Source organism: Sciurus vulgaris (genome assembly GCF_902686455.1).
Source record: "Sciurus vulgaris genome assembly, chromosome: 14".
Lineage (NCBI taxonomy): Eukaryota > Metazoa > Chordata > Mammalia > Rodentia > Sciuridae > Sciurus > Sciurus vulgaris.
Window position 1 is genome coordinate 67,807,433 of NC_136475.1, and position 24,539 is coordinate 67,831,971.

General features: G+C 34.7%; 1 protein-coding gene across 5 annotated transcripts in view; it reads left to right on the plus strand.

Moving 5' to 3' along the window:
* ATL2 (atlastin GTPase 2) overlaps positions 1-14,647 on the plus strand; it is a 55,040-nt gene extending 40,393 nt beyond the window's left edge. The window contains exons 5-14 of one of the 5 annotated variants that reach the window (XM_079109891.1): positions 471-521; positions 816-872; positions 2,418-2,510; positions 6,668-6,806; positions 7,570-7,697; positions 8,668-8,724; positions 9,689-9,760; positions 10,369-10,800; positions 12,280-12,294; positions 12,390-12,842. In XM_079109891.1, coding sequence (XP_078966017.1) covers positions 471-521; positions 816-872; positions 2,418-2,510; positions 6,668-6,806; positions 7,570-7,697; positions 8,668-8,724; positions 9,689-9,760; positions 10,369-10,800; positions 12,280-12,294; positions 12,390-12,497 — 1,152 coding nt within the window. In that variant the 3' untranslated portion in view covers positions 12,498-12,842. Of the gene's footprint in view, positions 1-470; positions 522-815; positions 873-2,417; positions 2,511-6,667; positions 6,807-7,569; positions 7,698-8,667; positions 8,725-9,688; positions 9,761-10,368; positions 10,801-12,279; positions 12,295-12,389; positions 12,843-12,881 lie in introns of those variants that run through there. The other 4 variants (XM_079109892.1, XM_079109895.1, XM_079109893.1 and 1 more) reach the window with 4 other exon arrangements.
* The last annotated feature ends 9,892 nt before the right edge of the window (positions 14,648-24,539 follow it).

The window sequence follows — 24,539 nt, forward strand, 5'->3', positions numbered from 1 at the left end:
TGGTTTTATGGGATTGGCTTATTTTGCTTAGCATGATATTCTCCAGTTCCATCCTTTGACTGCAAATGCCATGAATGTTCTTCTTTAAGGCTGAGTAATATTCCTTTGTGTATATATCACCACATTTCCTTTATCCATTCATCTGTTGAAGGGTATCTAGTTTGGTTCTATAGTTTGGCTATTGCAGTATACTTTTTTTTTTTTTGAAATATCTGCCACTTTTAGGCAGTGAATATTCATTTATTCATGATTTTTACATATTTTGCCATCACTCCTTCCCTCTTAATATTTTATCTGACTATAGGAAAAAAGAGAAAGTCCTTTCCATATGCCACTGATTAAGGTGGTGGCTGAGTGATTCATTTGTAATGAGGCATAAAATAGCCTTAGATTTCACAAGGAAAATTATACATAAGCTGTGCATTCAAAATAAGACACTAATAAAAACAAAATGAATTTTGTTTTAATAGGTATATAATTTATCTCAGAATATTCAAGAAGATGATCTTCAACACTTGCAAGTATGTATGTCTCAGAATATGTGCTTAAGTATTAAAATTGAATTATGTTATTGTGAGTTTATACTTAGAAGCCTATGATGGAATAACAAAACTGAATATTATATGGTTTAAAACTAACCTATGATTTCTTAACTAGAGAAAATTTCAACATATACCCTATGTGTTAGAAAATTAAATACTTAGCTTTCACATGATATTAAAAGTTCTGATAGCTTATGCTCTGATATAGAACAGTTTTAAATATCTTCTGTCATTTTCCCTGGGGACATTAGTTTAAATAACTTGATTTAATAGTTATTCACAGAGTATGGAAGACTTGCAATGGAAGAAATCTACCAGAAACCATTTCAGGTAAGTAAGTGTTTTCTTATTTTAAAAGATTGACTTATGAGAAGCCCATCTCAGCTTGTAACTTCGGAGACAGGATATTACAACAAACTCATTTGTAGCAACTGAATCAGTGGAGTTGAAACTGACCATTGGTAGTGTTATCACCAATTTAATACCAGTATGAGGCCAACAGAGTAGGAAATAGAACAAACAAATCTAGATTGATTCTTTTTAAAAAAAATTTTATTTTTAGCTGTAGATAGACACAATATCTTTTTATCTATCTATTTATTTATTTATTTGTTTATTTATTTATTTATTTATGCTGAGAATTGAACTCAGTGCCTCACACATGGTAGTAGAGTGCTCTACCACTGAGCCACAAACTCAGCCCTTAGATGAGAAGTTTAAGACAGTCATATCACATTTCTTTTATAGATGATATACTACTACAAAATGTTATAGGTCTATTTTTTAACTGTTTGCAAAGATATACACACTTATTTTAGTAATTCAAACAATATGGCATTATGTAGAGTAAAAAGTGAAATTCTTTTAAAATACTCCCAACTACTGTAATTATAACTTCTCTTTCCAGAAATAATGGTGGGTTTCTTTTTTGTGGTATGTTACAAGTTGAAGTTAGTCCGTTACTCTTTATTTTGGTTCAATATGAAAATGTTCTAGGTAGATTATTTTTCAAATCAATTATAATTTGCAGGTTGCCATTAGTACTGTTGGATCAGTTGCAGTTAGGGTGGGGATGAATGACTGCTGTGGTTGCTCATCAGTGTGTGAAATCCTTCCTCTCTGATAGCATTGCTAGTGATTATTAGTGGTAGTGGGTTTACATTGATTCTGTCTCTTTTTTGTCTTGCTGTTCTGGTTAAAGCAGTCTTATGAAATGATTGGGCAGGTTTATGACTTCCTTTTATGTATGTGGTCAAAATATATTATCTATGAGTTTTTCTGGAATACGGTAATTTTACCACCCAGGAGACATTTGTCCATGTCTGGAGACATTTTTGGTTGTCATAGTTTTGGGGAGGTTAATGCTATTAGGATGTTGTGCATAGAAGCCAGAAATATTGTTCAGAATCCTACAGTGCACAGGACAGACACGCATAATTAAGGATTATCTGATCCAAAATGTCAGTAGCGCTGAGGTGGAGAAACTTATCTGTATGAATTAAAAAACATTCTGTGAAAATAGTGGTATTAACATCAAGTCTATAATCAGCATAGAATTAGCCATCTTGATTTGGTTTGTCTTGTAATTATACAACCTTGATTTAAAATTATGATCTAAATACCTGGCTATGCCTTTTGTTCCTTTTTAAAATCATATGATTGCTTGGGTGACTTTTCTTATGTAGTCAAATTCAAGTGGAGGTGATTACTTGGTACAGGGGTTGAGTATGTTTTTGGGCCCTTAATATAACCGTGAGTAATTTTAACCATTTAGTTACTTTAACTTCTTTAGAGGAGAAAGGAGGTTTTAATTATTAAAGTTATGGTTTTTCTTAAGATTTTTAAAAAAATGTTTTATATTTTTTCTGTGTATAGACATTAATGTTTTTGATTCGAGATTGGAGTTATCCTTATGAACATTCATATGGCTTGGAAGGTGGAAAACAATTCCTTGAAAAGAGATTGCAGGTAAGCCCCATTTCCTGGAGGGGAGAGCACAAGCACCTCACCAGACAAAGGGATGGGCTGCCTGGTCTGTGCTTACAATGTCAGTCACTAACTGCATGTACATAAGTGGTTACATGTATTTTCTCCCCAGAAAAAATTGTCCCTCAGTAAATAAATATTCAAAGGATCAACCTTCCCACCTTCCCTTCTTCCCCACCTTTCTTTCTCTTTTCTTTCCTCTCCCTCCCTACCCCTCTCTACTTTCTTCCTTCCCCTTACCTCTTCCCTCCATCCCTTCCTTCCTTTTATTCATTCTGGGGATTCTATCCCCCAGCATGCCTGGCAAGTGCTCTATTAATAAGATATTTTTCCAGCCCTATTTTGATTTTTATTTTGAGACAGGATCTTGCTAAGTTGTCCAGGCCAGCCTCAAGAAGTTTGATATCCTCCTACCTTAGCTTCCTGAGGCTCAATATTTTTAAAGGAGATTTGATCCACTTAGAATATTCACTAGTCTCTTTCTAAGCTCAGCTTCTCAACATTTGGGACAGGCTGGTTAATGTTTATGTATTCAACACAGATGATATGAGAACCCCTCTCCAAGGAATACTATCTTATACTATCTTTGATAGAGTGACAGCATATAGAGCTAGAAAAGAGATTTTAAGCATTATCTGGTTCAGCCTTTTTCTCTTTTTTTCCTTCACATTTTTTATTGGAGCATTATAATTATATGCAACGGTGGAATTTGCTGTTACATATTTGTGCATGTACACAGTGTAACAATATAATTTGGTCATTGTCATTCTCCAGTATTTCCTCTTTCCCTCCCCTCCTTTGTCCCCTTGTTCCCTATCCTCTGATCTACTGATTTCCCTTCAAATTTCATGAGACACATTCCACACCTTTCTTCTCCTTTTTCCTTTCTAGCTTCCACAGATAAGAGAAACAAACAACCCTTCTGAGTTTGGCTTCTTTTGCTTAATGTAATGTTCTTAAGTTTGATCCATTTTCCTGCAAATGACATAATTCCATCTTCCTTATGGCTGAATAAAATGTCCTTTTGTATTATACTACATTTTCTTTATTCATTCATCCACTGATGGATACCTAGGCTAGTTCCATAGTTTGTCAGCCTTCTTTTCTTATACATAGTGAAACTGGGGCCTGGAAAAGTGACCTGCTTATGGTTACTTAACTAATTATTGATAACTGAATATAGGATCCAAGTATTCTCACTCCTTTCTGATATGCCACATGAAGGCATTCCTGGAAAATAACCTCACCAACAAGATCATCATCCTTTATCCCTAAAGTACCCTCCTATGGAAATAATTAGGAAACCTGCAGGTCAGATAATTACAGGCTACCATCTACTAACATACACAAAAGATACATAGAGATCCCTTTATTCATATAGTAGGCGAATAAGATTTTATTGTCTGTGGAATGATGCATTTGGTTTCTCAATCACATTCAAAGACTTGTGGTATGGTTTGATTTTCTTATTCCTAAAATGAGATTAAGACCAGTTCTTCACTCTTGGATTATTATATTAGAAAGGCATTTTCAGCTCCTTCAGATATTTGCATTTATCACAGCTTTTTTTCTGGTTTGTTCAGAAGAAATTAACAGAGTCTATCTGAATTAGGTACCTCAAAGCAAGATGGATTTTAAACTTCCAATTGAAGTCATGCATGTATTCAGAAGGTTGCTCAGGTCATGTGTGTAGTTTGATAAATTAGTACAAAACGAATGTACTGTTGAAGCTACACCCAGAAGCACCACCTCCATGTGCTTTCTTACCCCCATCAAATCTCTACCATTATCTTTTTAACAGGCTTTGTTTTTGTACTTTATATGAATACAAGCACTTATAGATATGTTCTTTTGTGTCTACAATTTTTGCCCAATTTTTTTTAACTTTTAACTTTTATTTGTTCTAATTAGTTGTACATGACAGTAGAATGCATTTATACCTAATATTTTGCTTCTGAGTTTAAACCATGTTGTTGCATGTAGTTTAGTTCATTTATTCTCATTGCTATATAAAATTTCACTGATGGAATAGACGACTGTTTTTCTATTCCGTTGTTGGAGATTTAGATGGTTTCCAGGTTTTAATTATGAATAGCACGTTTTGTTAGAATGGCCATTGAGAAGAACCTTTAGAAGAGTATGTGTATTACTTCTAGATGAGTTAATAATTATCCAAAATGATTCTAAGATTTTCTTCCAGAAAATAAACAGTTGTCTCTCTTTTCAAAGCTCTGATAGCGAGCATAAATCATAAATAATCACTTAAAGAGAGCCCTAAAATACTATTTCTAAGATAGTTACTGGGACTATACTGGAGCTTTTTGACTTGGATCTTATTCTGATCAGGGGCTAATCTTTTTATTGAAGGCATATGAGTATTTTTTTTTTGTTTCATTTTGTTTTGTTTTATTTTGACATTATAAAAACTTATAAATACATAAAGGTAAATCAGTTTATAAGTTATATCCACAACTTGTTATTCAGACATAAGATACTATCATTGATTATTATTTGTATTTTTTTTGGTATCTCAGGCAGCTTACTTAGGAAAAAACATTTCTGGTTTTAAGAAAATGTAAGGTCTTGGTCTGAAATTTTCTTTCCTTGATGAGTCTCTGTCTGGTTTAGGTATCAGTGTGATATTGGCTTCATAGAATGAGTTTGGGAGGGTTCCCTCCTCTTCTATTTTATGGAATACTTTGAGAAGTATTGGAATGAGCTCTTCTTTAAAGGTTTTGTAGAACTCGGCTGAGAACCCATCTGGTCCCGGACTTTTCTTTGTTGGAAGGCTTTTGATGACTTCTTCTATTTCAGTACTTGAAATTGGTCTATTTAAATTGTGTATGTCCTCCTCGTTCAGTTTAGGCAATTCATATGTCTCTAGAAACCTGTTGATGTCTTCGAAATTTTCTATTTTGTTGGAGTATAGATTTTCAAAATAGCTTCTAATTATGTTTTGTATTTCAATCCTGTCTGTTGTGATATTTCCTTGTTCATTCCGAATTTTAGTGATTTGGGTTTTCTCTCGTCTTCTCTTTGTTAGTGTGGCTAAAGGTTTATCAATTTTGTTTATTTTTTCGAAGAACCAACTATTTATTTTGTCAATTTTTTGTATTGTTTCTTTTGTTTCAATTTCATTGATTTCAGCTCTGAGTTTAACTATTTCCTGTCTTCTACTACTTTTGGTGTTGGTCTGTTCTTCTTTTTCTAGGGCTTTGAGCTGTAGCGTTAGGTCGTTTATTTGTTGAGTTTTACTTCTTTTATTAAATGTGCTCCATGAAATAAATTTCCCTCTAAGTACTGCTTTCATAGTGTCCCAGAGATTTTGATATGATGTTTCTTTGTTCTCATTTACCTCTAAGAATTTTTTAATTTCCTTCCTAATATCTTCTGTTATCCATTCATCATATAATAGCATATTGTTTAATCTCCAGATGTTGGAATAGTTTCTGTGTTTTACTCTTTCATTTATTTCTAACTTCAATCCATTATGATCTGATAGAATACATGCTAGTGTCTCTATCTTCTTGTATTTGATACAATGGAATATTACTCAGCCATAAAGAATGATAAAATTATGGCATTTGCCGGCAAATGGATGAAATTGGAGAATATCATGCTAAGTGAGATAAGCCAATCTCAAAAAGCCAAGGGACGAATGATATCGCTAATAAGTGGAGGATGACACATAATGGGGGGGAGGGAAGGGTTAGTGTTAGGGTTAGAGTTAGGGTTAGGGAGGGGGGCAAGTATGGAGGAAGGAAGGACTGTATAGAGGGTAAAGAGGGGTGGGAGGGGTGGGGGGAAGGGAAAAAATAACAGAATGAATCAAACAACATTACTCTATGTAAATTTATGATTACACAAATGGTATGCCTTTGTGCCATGTACAGAGAAACAACATGTATCCCATTTGTTTACAATAAAAAAAAAATAAATTAAAAAAAAAAAAAATTAAAAAAAAAAAAAAAAAAAAAAAAAAAAAAAGAAAAGACTTTATCAAAGTGTTCAGAAATGGGCCTTTAGAACCATCTAAGTTGAATGTACATACATGAGAGTATGCATGTTAATTTTCTTCTTTAACATTAAATTTTTTTTCTTTCTCTTTGCACCATCACCCTGTCTCTTTCTGCCCTCAGGTAAAACAAAATCAACATGAAGAGCTACAGAATGTAAGGAAGCACATTCACAATTGTTTCTCAAATCTGGGTTGTTTCCTTTTGCCACATCCTGGTCTTAAAGTTGCAACTAATCCTAGTTTTGATGGGAGATTGAAAGGTAGGAATTCCCATTCTTGCTAAAATCAAGTTTTTTCAAATACATAATTCCTTAAAGTTCCTGTCTTAATTGTTAGAGGACATAATGATGTATGAATAATAATGTTATTAGAATGCGCTCAGTGTTGTTTCTCTAGCTTTTTTTGGTTTGTTTGCAACCATCTAGCATATTGATTAACCTATTTTATAATGTGTTTTTTTGCTCTGAACTGAAGTCTTGAGAATTTGGAAGTCTGAATACATTTTAATATTTCATCTAATTGCAGTCTGCTAAAAAGCTTTAACCATTTTATTATATTGATGTAATCAGGCTTAAATTTCTCTGTTTCATAGTTGATAGCATAAGATTTCATGTTTGTTTTAGAATTAATTTGAGTGTTGATGGCAAGAGTCTTGAGGATTAACGAGTTACGGTATGGCTGGAAAAACAAAATATAGTATTAAAATTTAATTTAATCTCTTAAATTGTTTGCTTCTTGAAAAGGATGTTTTAGTTTTAATAATGCAGAAGTTGTTTTGGTAGTTCACAATTTGAACTAGAAGAATTATGGGGGAGTGTGACAAAGTATATTAGGGTAGTGGGGAATTTATATTTTTCCTAAGAGATATGGCATGTTTGGATGAACTTTTTACAAAAATGATTCTACTTCAGTGAAGATTTGTACTCTTATTTCATAAAATAGAACTTTATGAATTCTTATCAATGGGGACTTATTTGTAAATTTATTTTGGACTAATATGTTGACCAATTTCATATTCACCAGATATTGATGAAGACTTTAAACGAGAGCTTCAAAATCTGGTTCCATTGCTGCTTGCCCCTGAAAATTTGGTGGAAAAAGAGATAAGTGGATCTAAAGTCACTTGTAGAGATCTTGTAGAATATTTTAAGGTAGGCAGAATCTTAAATTATTAATTTGACTAGGGTAGAAATGTAGCCATTTTAGAGCGCATCTGTATGTATAAGAAGTTTCTTAACCTTTACTTTAAAATAACAACAACAAAAGAAAACTTCTATATTTTTGTGCCTATGGGTGTATTGACATTTAAGGGTACTTAAGAGATAGTAGCAGACTACTTATGTCTTCTAGAAAATGATTTTATTTGTTCACAGAATTATTCTACTTGTTCTCCATCTCTGATGTGGAGAGAAGAGCCATTAATTTATACTGAAAATATTGCTTTGTCATTTGTGAGTGATAATAGGGATTGGAAACATAATTCTGTATCCTGAGTTCTTACAAAAAACATTCCCTCAGACTTAGAATTCTGAGGACTTGATAAGAGCTGTCGAAAGTATCTATTACTGGTTTTTGAGTTCAAATGAATTATTCATTAGTTTTCCCGTGTCTGTTATTCTTTAGCTCTTAATAGCTTGCCGGCCAGAACAAGACCATTGTAGAGGGTTGTATTATTATTAGTCATTATAGGTAGGTGGGAGGAAACAGTTAACTAAGAGAGTATTTTTTTTCACTTATCAGATGCTTGATCATTTTCATACTATGTTCGTTTAGTTATAAATCAATTTTTGAGTCAGAAAGTTGTTGAAAGATTGATCATTGGGGGAGAATTAGGGATTACGTTTCATAAAGCGATGGCATTTTATGTATAAAACTTGTACATATGAAATAGAACTTATACAAGTTGGAATTATAGATAGAAACATTTCTCTAGGATATTATTTAGCTACATGTACTTAATAATTTGAGATAGGATTAATTTTGTTGAAATGTGAGTATATGATTTTTAAAGCCTAGAATTTCCTTTTATGGTGCCAATTATTTTTATATTTAATAATTTTTCCTGGGGGAATGTCATCAAATTGTGTAACCTAGAGTATAATGAATCTTTTGTCTTTTTAGGCTTACATTAAAATTTATCAAGGAGAGGAACTTCCACATCCAAAGTCCATGCTTCAGGTAGAGAAAAAGACTGAGACTCTGTGTTAGTGTGTGTGTGTGTGTATGGGATGAGAGGGAATGGGCAGAAGGTTGTACATAACCTTATTTATGAGAACAAATGTCTTGCTTTAAAGAAAAATTCTGGGAATAGCAGTGTGGGGAATGTTCTTTTTTGCATGGAAAATAAATTTTATATGGCAGTATGTGTCATGAGTTCTAAAGTAACTACAGATTGCAGACCTTGAACCTTGTGTAGGCCAATAGGTATAAAGCCCTTGGTACCTTCTCTTTAGATGCTCAAAGTGTAGGAACATTTCTATTGCATAAGATGGTTTAATGTGGGCCTCTCTGAACTAAGCTACTTCTGTTCTTTGAGTCTTTGACACTGTTGTTTGAAAAAAGGTTTATTTTCATTTGATATTGACTTAGAGCTGCTTCTAGTGAATAGGCTCTACCCTTTTAAATTATGTTCTTTTTTTTATGAAATAATGTTATTTAATCCAGGTTCTATTTTTTAAGACATACTACTTTGGGCAGTTTCTCAGTTTTATAGTGGATTAAATAGTATTTTCTGTAAAACTCAAGCAGTAAGCAGTTTTATAGGTTTGAAAGCACGTCTTATGTGAATCTGGTAATGAGAGAACTGTGTGTAAGGAAGGAATTCATGATTCCTTGCATCTAGAGACTTAGCGCATTTTAGTCTTGTGTCTTTATTTTTATCCATTTCCTAAACATATGTGGTACTTTCTGAAAACTTCTTTAAGCATGAACCAAAGCAAAACTTAGGCAACTGTTCTTTTAGAAGCCTGCATCGTAAACTACTGATGTACCCTCCTAAAGGAAAGGAAAACTTTTAAGTTGATATTTTTTCTGGTTCAATTTAGACTTGTTCACTATACATAATTCATTGCGTTAATCAGAATTTGTAGAGTCATAGGGTATTTTTTTGCACAATAATGGTATGTTTAATTTTATTTTTCAGGCAACAGCTGAAGCTAATAATCTTGCTGCTGTAGCAGGAGCAAGAGATCTCTATTGCAAAAGCATGGAACAGGTTTGTTACTAAAATTTAAATTTGATACTAGAGTGGGATAGGAGACTTTTGAATTTAAAGTAATTGAGCAAATTAGCGTTCCTTACATATTGTCATATCATTCCACAATTCCCCTATATAATCTCTGTTGAAAACTAAGAATAATTCACATAATTAGAGTGCAAAATTCAGATGGTAAGTTATTCTACTGAAATGTTTTCTGACTTGTGATTCAAAGCACTGTTCTTAATAACCTGCTATAAAAGTAACATTAGCTTAAGGCTAGTAGCAGCTTCTGCCCTAAGCTTGTTCAACCTTTGAAGTTCTGTATCAGTAAGTAATCTTTTATCCACTCTTGTCAGCCATCTCATGTGGGTCAAGTGAAGTCAGGTATCAAGTGCAGGGTAAAGTTTTTTTTACTTCGCTTTTAGTGGTGTTCATATTTGGAAAATTTGTTTGAGTCAGTTAAACATGTAAGAAATAATAGGCTATAATAATCTGAAAATATTACATACAAATTTAAAACTAAATTGTATTAAGTGGTTTAATACTATGAGCAGCGAACTTCTTTCAAGGGTTAATTATTTCTAGTGTTAATTATCTCTCCTACTGTAATTTTGTCTGTACAGGTATGTGGTGGTGACAAGCCTTACATTGCACCTTCAGATCTGGAGCGAAAACACTTGGATCTCAAGGAAGTAGCACTTAAACAATTTCGTTCTGTGAAAAAAATGGGTGGAGATGAGTTCTGCCGTCGTTATCAGGACCAGCTTGAAGCTGAAATTGAAGAAACCTATGCAAATTTTATAAAGCACAATGATGGCAAAAATATCTTCTATGCTGCTCGTACTCCTGCCACACTGTTTGCAGTCATGTTTGCTATGTATATAATCTCAGGACTGACTGGCTTCATTGGCCTAAACTCTATAGCTGTCTTGTGTAACCTTGTCATGGGGTTAGCACTGACATCCCTTTGTACTTGGGCATATGTTAAATACTCTGGGGAGTTCAGAGAAATTGGAACAATGATTGATCAGATTGCTGAAACACTGTGGGAACAGGTTGGTATCTTTTGGTTTTTCAGTGACTAATCTCATTTTCCCTATGACTCCCTCCATTCCCCTGCTTCCCTTGCAGTGTTTACACATCTACATACCTACTTCATGTTACATGATAAAAATATGTTTTCTGTTTTGTGTGGATGCGGATGTACTAATTGAAGATTTCTTTTTCTTTAAAGTCATAATGTATTTTGGTTAGCCTAAATCTGTAATATTCTCAGGATAGATTCTTAGTTAGTTATAGACCTGATTTTGCCAGTCAGTGGGCAGAAACAGATCTCTAATAAAATATTTTTGTTTGAGAAAAGAAAATATAATCAATGAATAGTTTTAAAGGTAAGGAAAAGAAGTTTGGAAGTACAGTCATGCTTTTGGAAAGAAAAAGAAGTTTCTTACTAATACAACCAAGAAGCAGTGCAGGAAAAACATTGGATGACAGACAGGTCTTCAATGCCTTCCATGAAGAAAGTGGTGATTTATTGATGTACCACAAGAACAATCCCAGGGATTTTTTTCCAAAGAAACTTTGAACATCTGTACCATGGAAATACTAAAGGACAAAGCAAAGCATCATGAGCTGAGAACCAACCTCAGTCATAATCTTTTACCTCAAACCACAATTCAAAGTCAGGCTGTGAACTCTTGCCCAGCAAGTATCTACTAAGGAGTGCCTTGTTATATATCTGCTACCTGTATGTTGGAATTGCCTATTTAAAAATAATTCTCCTTAAGGATGTCATTAAAATGATCATCGTGAAATATCTAAACGTCATGTCAAGGACCAGAATGAAATCTGAGGTTATTATCAATGAACAATGTGATAGGCATTTTCGTATGCTCCTTCTGAGTCAGTAAGGTGTTGAACCTATTTAGAGATTTAGGGTTTGCAGGTGCATGGTTATTTTTGCCTTTAAATTAAATGACTGAAGAAGTAGACCATTTTTTGAAGAAAGTTGATTGGATATAGACTTTTCTTGTAATAAGGTCATTATGACCCAACTGTGTTAATTTGGGTTTTGTCTTTTCTCTTTTGAAAAGTACTCTATTTATTAAGATCTGATTGGAAGTTTGTGTTGGGAAATTTGTTAAAATTTAGAATTTGATTTCTTATAAATCTTACTACTTTCATGGTCCTTTGATAACTGCTAAAGAGAAGATGGATTAAAAACTATCACCACTTCACTTTTTTAAAAAAGCATGATCTGCATTAACATTTTGAACCATTACTGATTATCTGCAACATGAATTTCAGTAATTTTACATTGTCTTTTTTTAAAAAACACTCATCTGTTCAGCATTGATTATAGAATTTCACAGGTGCCATATTACAGAACAATTAAATGGAAGAATCTGAGTTATGGAAAAATTATTTTCAGTGTAGTATTGTTGAGGTAAGGTTCTCACTAGTCAGAGAAGATCTGTGCTGTGTCAACAAACCTTGTCTAAAATTTATCGCATTTCTCTTTTCTTTTGCTTCAGAGGAGTCCCAGGAAGGTGAGAAACCTACAGTCTCAAATTCTTGTAGTCGTAAACTCTTTAGCATCAAGGCACTCTGAGTCATTCTCCTAACAAATCACTCCATGTTTTAGGTGTTTTCCAAACTGTTTGAAGTTACTAGACGTCGAATGGTTCATCGTGCTCTTTCATCAGCACAGCGACAGAGACTGTCATCCAACAATAACAAGAAGAAAAATTAGACAGTATTTTTAACTTTTTTCTCTATCTGAAGTGTTCACACTTATACATGTAGGACAATAAGCAGGACCGTCTGGGCCGGTCTGCATAAATGCTGTATACATACCAGATTTGATGCTGCATATAGGGTATGGAATTGCACATCCATCTCATAGGATTTGTAAATGGTTTGAATAAGAGGAAAGTAATTTTTGTTGCATTATAAAATGTCTAAATGCATTATTTGTATCATCATAACTTTTTTTTTTTGGGAGAAACATCTTTTTATTTCTCACATTCCTGGTTATTTTTGTCATTGCTTTGAATTGAATTTTTATATCTATTTTTATATGTAACTCTTTTTTTACCTCATGTTTTGTTTGTTTTGCACATTTCTCATACCACAGGTATTGAAGCCCCTGGGTGATAATTTGATGGAGGAAAACATAAGGCAGTCTGTAACAAACTCTATCAAAGCAGGCCTGACTGACCAGGTGTCTCATCATGCCAGATTAAAGACAGACTGACAGTTCATCTCCTCATGGACTCCATTCTCCCTTTTTTCATGCTTGCTGTACAATGAGAACTCAAATAAAAATAAACCAAAGTTTACAATCAACTGTAGAAGTAGTTTAGTATAACTGGCTTCACAGATGGCTGCCACAGAGTGTGAAAATTGTTTGTTGGTTTTAAGCATTCATTTAAAGACTCCTTAGACCTGGAGATTGGCTGAGGAGCATTAGTATATCATGCACATTTGTGCCATGTTTAATTCTTTTTTTTTTTTTTTTTTTTTCTTCTTTTTACTTAATCTGATGTTAGTGAAATTTGTCTTATGTAAAAGGATATTTCAGGGAAATATTTTAAGAAATCTATTTAGAGTCTCTTTAATACAGCGTCCCATTGAAATTTTAATTTTTAAAGAATTTATGAATCACTGTATCAAGAATCAGATCGGAATGACAATGAAGCCTTTATTGAGCCACTACATTAAAGTATATATTGCTTTACTGCCTTCAATACCAGTATTACATAAATGCATGTATCAGAAATTTCACAAAAATTACATGGCAACTCTTATAGCTGAGAAAGTTATTCTGAGGTGTACATTTGTCTTGCCTTTTTAAATTTATAAACCTGCCCTAAAAGGAGATGCATATCTGGGAAACTGAACTGTCTTTTTGCAGTTTAGCCTTCATGTACATAAAATATGCCATTAATTTTATTGGGGGAGAAATTCCATCCAAAAATGTTGCCTACAGCTATGAGTTAAGAGTGTCTGTACAGTGTGTAGCTTTTATTTTCTAAAATCACAGATAGGGCATGTATATGAATTATAAATATATAAATACGATTTTGTATTAAAAGTTTTGTAGTTTATGGCAAAATCTGGTTCTGTGGTAGGCTAATAAGTACAGTTCCTGTGAAAGGAATGTTTGTGGCTCACGTCAGTGTGTGAATGCATAGACAATTTGAAGTTTTTGATATATTTGTGATATTTATCTTCCTTGAGCACTGCAATCTCACCCCTCCCCCCCAAGGGAATTCAATGGGAATGTTTATTGTGACTTGTCCTCTGTTGCATTTTAAAGTTATTTCCTGTAATTTATTTTCAGTACATAATTAAAAATTTGTTGTATATATAAAATGAAATTTGTGATTCTTTTTTAAGGAATTCTTCAAGTATGTGTTCCACTACATAAACCATATTTGTTTATACTGAAAAGAGCATGAGCAGGAAACACCCAAGTGAGAAATCTAAGGTATTGTACCTTGAAGCTAAGCTTGTAAAGTTGTTTTTCTGTGTCTTTCTATGTAAGAGAAAACTTGTGAGTAGCTTAGGTATAGCTGAGGCTTATTAATTTCTCCTCCCCCCTCTATTTTTTTTGGTGCGTGTTAGTGTAGTATATGTAAGGCTGACCTTTTAAAATTACTTTTGTAGCCTTCTTTACAGTAAAACACCTACTAAAGCACTTAGTTTGGTTTTTAAGTAAAAAAAAATTCAGATATGGAGTTGCTTGCATGAAAGTTCTAAATTTACTTTGGTTGATAATAGCTTTTCTCCCACCTCCATTCAAATCTTGCTTTTATATGGATTGTATTTGTTTTCCATCTGTATTAAATTGCTGCCTACTCATCTGTTCTTAAACATAAAGAATCCACCTAAAAAGTGTCTCTTTTTATTTCTTTAACCACCCTGTTTTATGAATGCTGTGGACTGTTTTTATGAATGAAAAAAATAAAAATTTGTTATATAATAGCAATTGTTCTGACATGGAAGACTTAGCTTACCTTTAAAAAAAAAACTGTGAAATCTAGACCATTTGATTTCTTAGTATTTCTTGTTAGAGATGTTTTCTCCAAAGATGGCATAATTCTCTACAGAACTCCAAGAAAACACTTCCGTTTCAGCTGAAAGGCTCTGAACATTGTTAATCAAGAATCAATAAAAGGGATTAAAGATAGAGTCAAAATTTTTGACTGAAATAACACTTTTGGTGTTAGTATATTTTCTGTGGTATAATTTTTAGTAATCTATATCACAAATTAGGTTTTTAAAAAGATGATTTTCTCAATGACAAACGATTTCTTAATTAAGACATGGTTTACTTTTGTGAGAGGGTCAGTCATTTGTGACGCTGCTGTTGAATACGCCTATTTCTCATGAAAGTAGATGACTGGTCATTCTTGCCTCAAAGAAAATAATCTATTTTTAGAATTGAATAGCAGTATTTCACTTTTGAGGGTTATTTTTAGCAAACTCCAAAATGAAGTTTATTTTAATTTCAAAATTGAGCTGGGGGCGTCTAGAGACTTCACTCTTGATATAGACTGTTTTAGTTTCATTGCTTCAATATAGGAATAAAAAAAAAGAGTCTTGTTATTAATATGGGTAAGAACCCATTAAAATATACCATCAAATTTCAGAAAATACTGATATCACTGTTAAGGTTTTACTCTGTAAATATCCAAAACGGCCTTTCGGAAAGCAGTTGCTTAGCCTAAAATAGACCTTTTGATTTGCTGCTTGTCTGCTAGTATAGGTTGCTTAGGTCTTTTGCACACTTTTAGGCTTCACCCTAAAAATTGTAATCTGAATCTCTACCTACTAACTAGACCAGAATTGATGTGTACATTTTAAGTGCTTTTTCATTCGTGTTTATAGTTGTGGATGATGATGCAGATCTGCTTGGAGAGCTGGCCATTGTGCCTTTGGCAGTCATTTTCTCCTTTGGCAAGAGTTTACAAATCAAATGACTGTCTTACTTGGATTTAATCAGGAACCTCTTCCATAGAACTTGACTTTGGGGGATCCTTCAGTTGTTGATTTCCTGGTCAAATAAAGCCAATTTTGGACTTCCCAAAGCAGCATGCATGGAATTGCCACCCTCTCTACCTAAGTCTTATACTAGATCCTGGGATCTTCTCTTCTCAGATTTATATTTTGTTGGAGTTTAGGCTGAGGAATTGAGCTACCCTTAATATTCTGCAGTAAAATACAATTTTTATGATCTTTAAATTTGTGACTTAAAATACCTAAATATGTGTATAAAGACTTGGGATCTCAGCTGTTGCATAGTTCAGTAAAATATTTCCACATATATATTTGTACTTTTCATATTCATGACAATTCTGTGAGATTTATAGGAAATTACATCATCAAAAACAAAGTCTTGGGATGGGGATATAGCTCAGTTGGTAGAGTGTTTGCCTCGCAAGCACAAAGCCCTGGGTTTAATCCCCAGTATTGCAAAAAAAAAAAAAAAAAAAAAAGACAAAACAAAAACAAAAACAAAAAACAAAGTCTTAGGTATCTCAGACTTGCAAACCTAGGACTCAGCTACATACATATTTCCAGATGTTTGAATTGGTATTAAGCTTTAGACACAGGTGAGTAACATCCCTAAGCTCTGTCTTGACTGCATTCTGAAAAGCACTAAAAAGTAGGTGAAATACAATTTTGCTAATACTGAATCAAGGTGAAGATTACCCGTATGTAAGAAATTAATCGTGATCAAGAAGTGGAAATCCCCCTGTCCATTTGGTTTGAATGGATACCTCAGTTAACCATTATTTAGTTTGGTATATGTACTATTGAAATCTAAGCTTATTGACATGTCTGCATGTGCATAATACATACTCTTGGTTTTACTTTACACAGAATAGGATTATCCTACATATGGTTTTTTAATATAACATGGACATTTTCCAAAATTTTTATTTAATATTCAAACAATAATTTGCCTTAATTATTCTGAGGGCATCTCAGAAAAAAATTTTTTTTTGAGTTGCAGTCTCACACTTGTCACCTATGCTGGCCTTAAACTCCTAGGCTTGAGTGAACCTCCTGCCTCAGCCTCCTGAAAAACTGTGATTATAGTTGTGTGCCACCATGCCCAGCTTGTAATGGGGTTTTGAGAAGCGAACACCAGATCTTGTATTACTTCAGAAAGAAAAATAACTCTTAGTTTTTTCCCTGCTACAAGATTGGGAAGAGAATCAAATAATAATATGTGAAGAGTGATTGCCAAGCAGGTATAGGAACAGAAAATTGCACTCTCAATTTTGCTTGTGTTAAGGCCTGTCTGTTGATTTTATTTGGCCCTCTGTACTTCCTGAAGCTCGTCCATAACTTACTTTCTCCCAACTTTTTCATTTAGGCTGTTAAAGATTTTTATTTTTGGGCTGGGGAGATAGCTCAGTTGGTAGAGTGCTCACCTCGCAAGCACAAGGCCCTGGGTTCGATCCCCAGCACTGCAAAAAAAAAAAAAGATTTTTATTTTTGTTTTGTTGGTGTTGGGGATTGAACCCAGGCTTTGTACATACTAGGTAAGCATTCTAACCACTGAGCTGCATCCTCGAGGCCTTTAGGAATTTTTAAAACCTGGTAAGTTTATTGTAGTTAGTAAATAACATAATCCTTCTGAAAGCCAATAGATCTATAGTCATTGACAAAGCAAGAAAGATCATCTAAAATGGCATCTAAATCCCAGTTAACAAAATACAGAGACAACCTAAAACTTGTGTAACCTATAGTGGAGGAATCCTTAAATTGTAATTCTAGGAAAAGGAAGTGGACCTTAGAATTAAACCTGAGATTTGTTCCCAGCATGACCACTTCTAAGCTTTGTGAACTTGAACAAAGGCTTATGTAACACTTCAGCCTCAGGTGCTGTGCCTATAAAATGGGAATAATACCTGTCTTTTATGGATCTCAGGAGGATATAATGAGAATGTATCAAAATCCTGATAGATGTTTCCTTAAATCCTTTGTATGGGGATGATATTTATTAAAAAAAAAAATGCATCTGTCTTCCAAACTATACCTATTTTTAACTTTGTACCTCCTGCTTTCTGAAGAGAATAAGCAAGATGAAGTTTGGATAATAGCGACTGTTGCTATTTGTCTATGGAAGAAAGCATTTATCAGTATTTTTCCTCAACTGGATTAAGCTCCTTGAAAAGAAGAAATTGTACATTTATGTAGTTGTTATCAAGTGTTTTTATACATACTCAAGTATTTAAAAATGTGCTAGAATAGTCAACTTCATCCCCTCTACCTGCCTGCCTTCCTTACACAAAAAACATCTACTGTGGATGAGTTGGATAGTTGTTTGGCAATGGTCTTCTAAATATCAGTGGTTGAGTTTTATCCTTTTGGCATCAAAATACTAAGCAACATGATCATTAACCAAAATTTGTGGTAAAATAACTTTGGGGAGGTCTAGGGTGAGCTACTCTTAGGGATTTGGATTTTCTTTAGAATTTCAGCATACCAGTTTGTTCCAATGTAGCTTCAGTATCTGCTCCTAAATTCTCCCCAAATTGGGTTTACAGCTTGTTGAGAAGATAAAATCCTTATTATGATCATTGTGTACCTATAGAAGAAATGTTCATGTTACTTAGGATAGACCAGTACTCTTTCTGTGTGAAGAGTGAAGGTTTTGTAGGGGGAAGAAACCAAACATATTTAGGTACTATTGCCTGTGCCAATGCAGTAGCCAAGAGTGAGTATTTTCATCTCTGATTCTTATAGAGGAGTTATCTGAAGCTCAGAGGTTGGTCACTCATATTTACCAAAGTGAGAGCACTAGAGTGGGAAGCCAGGCCTACAGTGGTGTAGGTTGACTGAGGGCAGAGATGGATGTAGCAGTGGAAATGAAGTTATGCAGACCTGGGCCAGATGGTGAAGGGTCTTATGGACCATGTAAGAAAATTGCTGTTTAGGTTACAGATACATGGATGGTTCTTAGGAAAGCAGAATAGTTAAGTAGTAATTCTAATAACTGTAGGATAGTTTTTTATTTTTTTTTTTTTATTTTTTTTTTGGTGGTGCTGGGGATTGAACTGAGAGCCTTGTGCTTGCAAGGCAAGCACTCTACCAACTGAGCTATCTCCCCAGCCCTAGGACAGTTTCTTAAAGTGTGGGTTTGCTTCTATTTTTAATCAGAAATCACCTGGAGTACTTGTTATATAGATGCATATTCTTGTGTTTCATCCACACTGTATGAATTTAAATGTTTCTACCAGTCCTCTCAGATCATTCTGTTGCATACTGCAGTGTAAAATGCTGTATTAGTGCAGTGTTTCATAATGGGTAATAAGCTTGTGAATTTTTCCTGCTGTTTTCTATTTTTCTGATTAGGGAAGGTTTCTGCACAGTGAGAAGTGAAAATATTGATATTGTTGTAATCTCTTGTTTTCCTGAGAGATAAGTGGGGCCTGTGCTGGGAAGAACAGATACTGACAATAGATCAAAAGTATATTCTTCTGCATTAAAATGAATATTGTTTCCCAGATCACAGATCCATTCATCCTTCTTTTTTTTCTTTCCTTCTTTCCTTCCACCAGGGATTGAACCCAGGAGAGCTCAACCTCTCAGCCATATTACCAGCCAGCCCTTTTTATTTTTTATTTTGAGACAGGGTCTCACTGTGTTTCTGAGTCTGACTTTGAACTTGAGATCCTCCTACCTCAGCCTCCCAAGTCACTGGAATTACTTACAGGTGTGTGCCACCATACCCATTCACAAATCCATTCTTTTTTTCTTTTTTCTTTTTGGTACCAAGGATTGAACCCAGAGGTGCTCAACCACTGAGCCACATCCTTAACCCTTTTTTATATTTTATTTAGAGGCAGGGTCTTGATGAGTTGCTTAGGACCTCACTAAGTTGCTAAGGCTGACTTTGAATTCTTGATCCACCTGCCTCTGGGAATATAGGTGTGTGCTACCATGCTCAGGACAAATCCATTCTTTTTTTTTTTTTTTTTTTTTTTTTTTTGTGGTGCTGGGGATTGAACCCAGGACCTTGTGCTTTCGAGGCAAGTACTCTACCAACTGAGCTATATCCCCAGCCCCAAATCCATTCTTAACCTTACATGTTCTTACATATTATGCCACTTTCCTTCACAAGCTTTGGATTGGTTCTCTTCTTTTAAATACTTTCCTTAAGGGACAAATTAGTTTTAGGCATAGTTGATCACTGCAGTTGTCATTCATTAGGAAAGTGTTTAAAAATGATTTGAAACTTCATGATGTTCTCTTCTTACCTGCTTTTGAATGCACAGAAAAGAAGAGGTAAAAACCGCCTATGAAAGTAGTCTTTAAAATTAAACATAACCATCCTACAAATATATAATGTATATAAAAATTTATTCACTTTCTTAATAAGGAGGCCAATAAAATGCAAACCTACTTAGAGAATGAGAGGAATAGGAGTTCTGTAGTTCACCATGAAGGGTATTTTGAAACAAGTGTACTCAGTAGTATGAGCCCTTAACAATAACTAGCAAAGTCAAACATCTAGATCAGCAGGTCTCAGACTTGGTTTCAGGATCTCTTTACACTCTTAAAAAACTGAGGACTCTAATTGGTCTAGCAGTATTTATCCTATTAAAAATTAAACTTTTTAAATAAATTTAAAAATGACAAGCCAAGTATGTGTTTACTGTAAAAAAATTATATATATATGTGTGTGTGTGTGTATGTGTATACACACACATATTTGAGGGATATAACATGGTTTGATATACTTAGTGATTATTATAGTCAAGCAAATTAGCATGTCCCATCTCAGTTATCTTTTTTTTTTTTTTTTTTTTTTGTGGTAAGTCTGCTTAAAATCCTCTTAGTAAATTTCTGGTATCCAATACAATATTACTATGCTGTATATTCTATCTCTAGGCATATTCATCCTACGTAACTGCAACTTTGTACTTTTTGACTTCCATCTTCCCATTTCCTCACCCCTACCCTTGGTGAGCACCATTCTACTCTATTTGATTTTTCTTTCTTGTAGATTCCACATATAAATTAAATCATACAGTATTTTTCTATTTTACTTAACATAATGTACTTCAGTTTCATCCTTGTCACGAATGGCAGGATCTTCTTTTTTAAGACTGAGTAACATTCCATTGAGTGTGTATAAGAATTTTTTAATTTGTCCATTGACAGATATTTTTGTATTTTAGTGCTGCAGTGGACGTAGGGGTGCGCTACATGGTGGTGATGATTATATTTCCTTCAAGTGATTTTCAAGTCATATGGGAGTTCTATTTTTAATTTCTTTTTTTTTTGGTTACCAGGGATTGAACTCAGGGGCACTCAACCACTGAGATGTATCCCCAGTCCTATTTTATATTTTTTATTTAGTGAGAGGTTCTTACTGAGTTGCTTAGTGCCTTGCTTTTACTGAGGCTGTCTTTGAACTTGTGATCCTCCTGCCTCAACCTCCTGAGCTGCTGGGATTATAGGTGTGCACCACCACGCCTGGCCTTAATTTCTTCTTAAATCTCCATACTCTTTTCTGTAGTGGCCGCTCCAGTCTACATTCCCTCAACAGTGCACAGGAATTTCCTTTTCTCCCCATTCTTGCCAATGGTCAGTATCTCTCATCTTTTTCTTTGAATACCATTCTAACAGGTGAGAGGTGATATCTCATTGTGTAGTTTTGATTTGCATTTCCTCGAGGATTAATGATGTTGAGCACCTTCATATGTCTGTTGACATATGTTGTCTTTGGAAAAATGTCTATGGAGGTTCTTTACCCAATTTTTAATTTTTTACTATTCAATTGTGTGATTTTCTTATATATTTTGGAATTAAACCCTTTTCAGATTTCAGTGTTTGTGAATATTTTCTCCAGTATGTAAGCTATCCTATTATTACATGTTAACATTTTTATGATAAATTTCAAATAAATATTTTGATAAGAATGACACTGTTTTACACTTTTGCAAATGAACAAATGATAGACTTATCAGAAAACTGGATTCTCTCATCAGCTTCTGCATTCATTTTGCAATATATTGGTTTGGTTGAAGTATACGAAGAAAATCTGACCTCACAGCTTATAGTAGGAAAGTGAAGACCTTACAGAATCCCAAAGGTGTCTTAGGGACTCCCAGAGGTCCCTGAACTATACTTTGACAACCACTGCCCTATATTAAGAAATATCCTTGGCAGACAATGTTAAACAAAGCCTTTGTGTGACTTTGAAAGGATATGCTGTCTTCTTATGCTTTATTTCCAAGTTTTGGATAATTTTTCTTGATACTTCAAAACTCCTGTCATGCTTTTGTTCCCAAAGACAGATTGGTTCAGGCAGACCAAGTTCCACTTGTAAACACTAGGGATTGGGACTGTATTGTAAACCCTGTTCTTTAAAATTACCCTATACTTTTTTTCTTCAATATAAAATGTGTGTCAGACCAGAAAATTTAAAAATATAAAAGCAGGTTGTGGGCTGGGGATATAGCTCAGTTGGTAGAGTGCTTGCCTTGCAAAGGTCTGGGGAATGATTGTAGGTATCATTCCAAAGGGATGATCAGGAGGCAAGTGTGATGGGGAATGCCAGGACAGGGGTAGAACAGTTAAGACATGATGTCAGCAAGGCAGAAAGGAAGCCAGATCACGTAGCTCCTGTCAGCTGTTGAAAGGAACTTTTGGTAGGAAGAATATTGGGAACCATTAGGGCATTTTGAACAGAAGATAGGAACAGACTTGACTGGATTACTTTCTCTATTGTGATGAGAATAGATTTGGGGGAGGAGGGACAGGGTAGTGAAAGTGCAATTAGGAGATGACTGAAATAATTAAGGTGAGAGAGTGATGACCCGGGGGAAAGAAGTAGATTTGGGATATATTTTAATGAAATAAGTCATGATTTGAGTTCTTCCTAGGTAGGAGATACTTTGCCTGTATTATTTCAAATTTTTACAGCAGTGCTTGTAAGTTTTCAAAGATGAGGAAACAGACTGAGAGAGGCAAGACCAATTGCCCCTTGGCTACTAAACTCTTCCAGAGGGCTTTTTAGATTTTTCAGTTTTTGTTTTCTTTTTCCTTCGGTACTGGGGATTGAACCGAGGGGCGCTTGGGCGCTCTACCATTGAGCTACCTGCTAGTTCTTTTTCTTTTCTTTTTTTCTTCCTTCCTTCCTCCTTTGCTCCCTCCCTCCCTTCCTCCCTTTTCTTTCTTTCCTTAAATTGCTTAAGCTGCCCTTGAACTTGTGAATCTCCTGCTTTGGCCTCCCCAGTTGCTGGGATTACAAGATGTGCACCCTGGCACCCCAGGCCAGGCTTCTTAGTTCTAGCAACAGAATTCACTTGAGATAATTTAAGTAGGAGGAGAATCACAAAGGCTAGAAACTTGCAGAATTTTTAGAGAAGCTGGGGAGGCTTCTTGATAGCTCTGACGTAGAGGGAACTGTAGCGTGACATGGCCTCTGCTGTGTGGATGGTGAAAACTTTCTAGCTGCCATCACCACTGACCACCGCCATGCTGCCTTGGCTCCCTGGGTCTGAACTGCTTTTTCTAGAAAACTCACTTCCAAAACAACTTTTGTACCTGTAGATCTTGTTGATTAAAAACTAACACACCTGTTGGCCTCCTAATTTTAAATTTTCAGTGTATTTTTTTTTAATTCTGTCTGAGGGAGGCAGGATTTATTTTTGGGGAATTATCAAAAGTGAGGGGAGTATTTTGGAAGACTTGCGGTAGGCCCAGGTGACATGCTTCACTGCATTTCACCCTCTGGTTTTCCAGCATAAATGTGCATTCTTTTTCCATCTTCAGATTTCTTACCTGTACAACACAAGGGAACTGTCCCTTATACAAAACATGCTGTTCCTCCCTAAAAAGGGGAAATCTCCAAATGCCAGTTAGGGTTTGGTTTAATGTTCATCCCCCTAAGCACAATACCATTATTCTGTGAACTGTAGATGAACTACAAAATTAATCAACAATGATGATCTAGAATGATTAGGGAAGACAGCGGGGTAGTAAAAATAATTAACATATGTACTTACATATATAACACACGAAGGAGAAAAATGAGGCTGCAGTTGATATTTTCCCATTTTATGTTCCCTTTGTACTCAGAACTTAGACTCTACCTGGCAGAGTGACCAAACTGTTGATTCCTAAGGGATTTGAGTCTCTGGTGTTTATTCTCTAGGGTTCTTCTAGTCTGTTAACTTTCATTATTAAACAAGACAGTAAAGGATATTTCCTCAAAGGATCCTCTAGTTTCCAAATGTCCCTTCCTGCCTGTCTCATGTAGCATCAATCCTTCCCTTGATAACCAGAATCAATGGCCTCCGGTAAAATAGTAAACACACCCTCCCCTTTTATTTGCTTGTTTAGTAATGTGGTATAAAGAAACTCAAGTGGCCATTTTAAACAGACATATTCCCCTGGTGGAAACATTTTATCTCTTGGACATCAATATTTCTAAACCAGCAGTCTAAAATCATAAGGATGACAAATGACAATTTTAAGTGGATCAAAAGGTCAGTCCATCTGCGTTTATCAGTTCCCAGAGAAATACTATCATAATAGTGTTGAAAAGCCTATCCTACTCTTGGTAGGACAACACCCAATTCTACATAGTGTTGTCTCTTGACTGGTACTGGAGATTTCAGAAGACCGTTCCTCCATCCTATAAGGTTACCTGCTTTGCAGTGAAAGCTTTCACTAGTCTAACCATATATCCTGTGAGCACCAGCTTATTGCATTATTACTTTTGTTGTCAAGTGAGTTCCTACATAAAAAGCACCTTTTG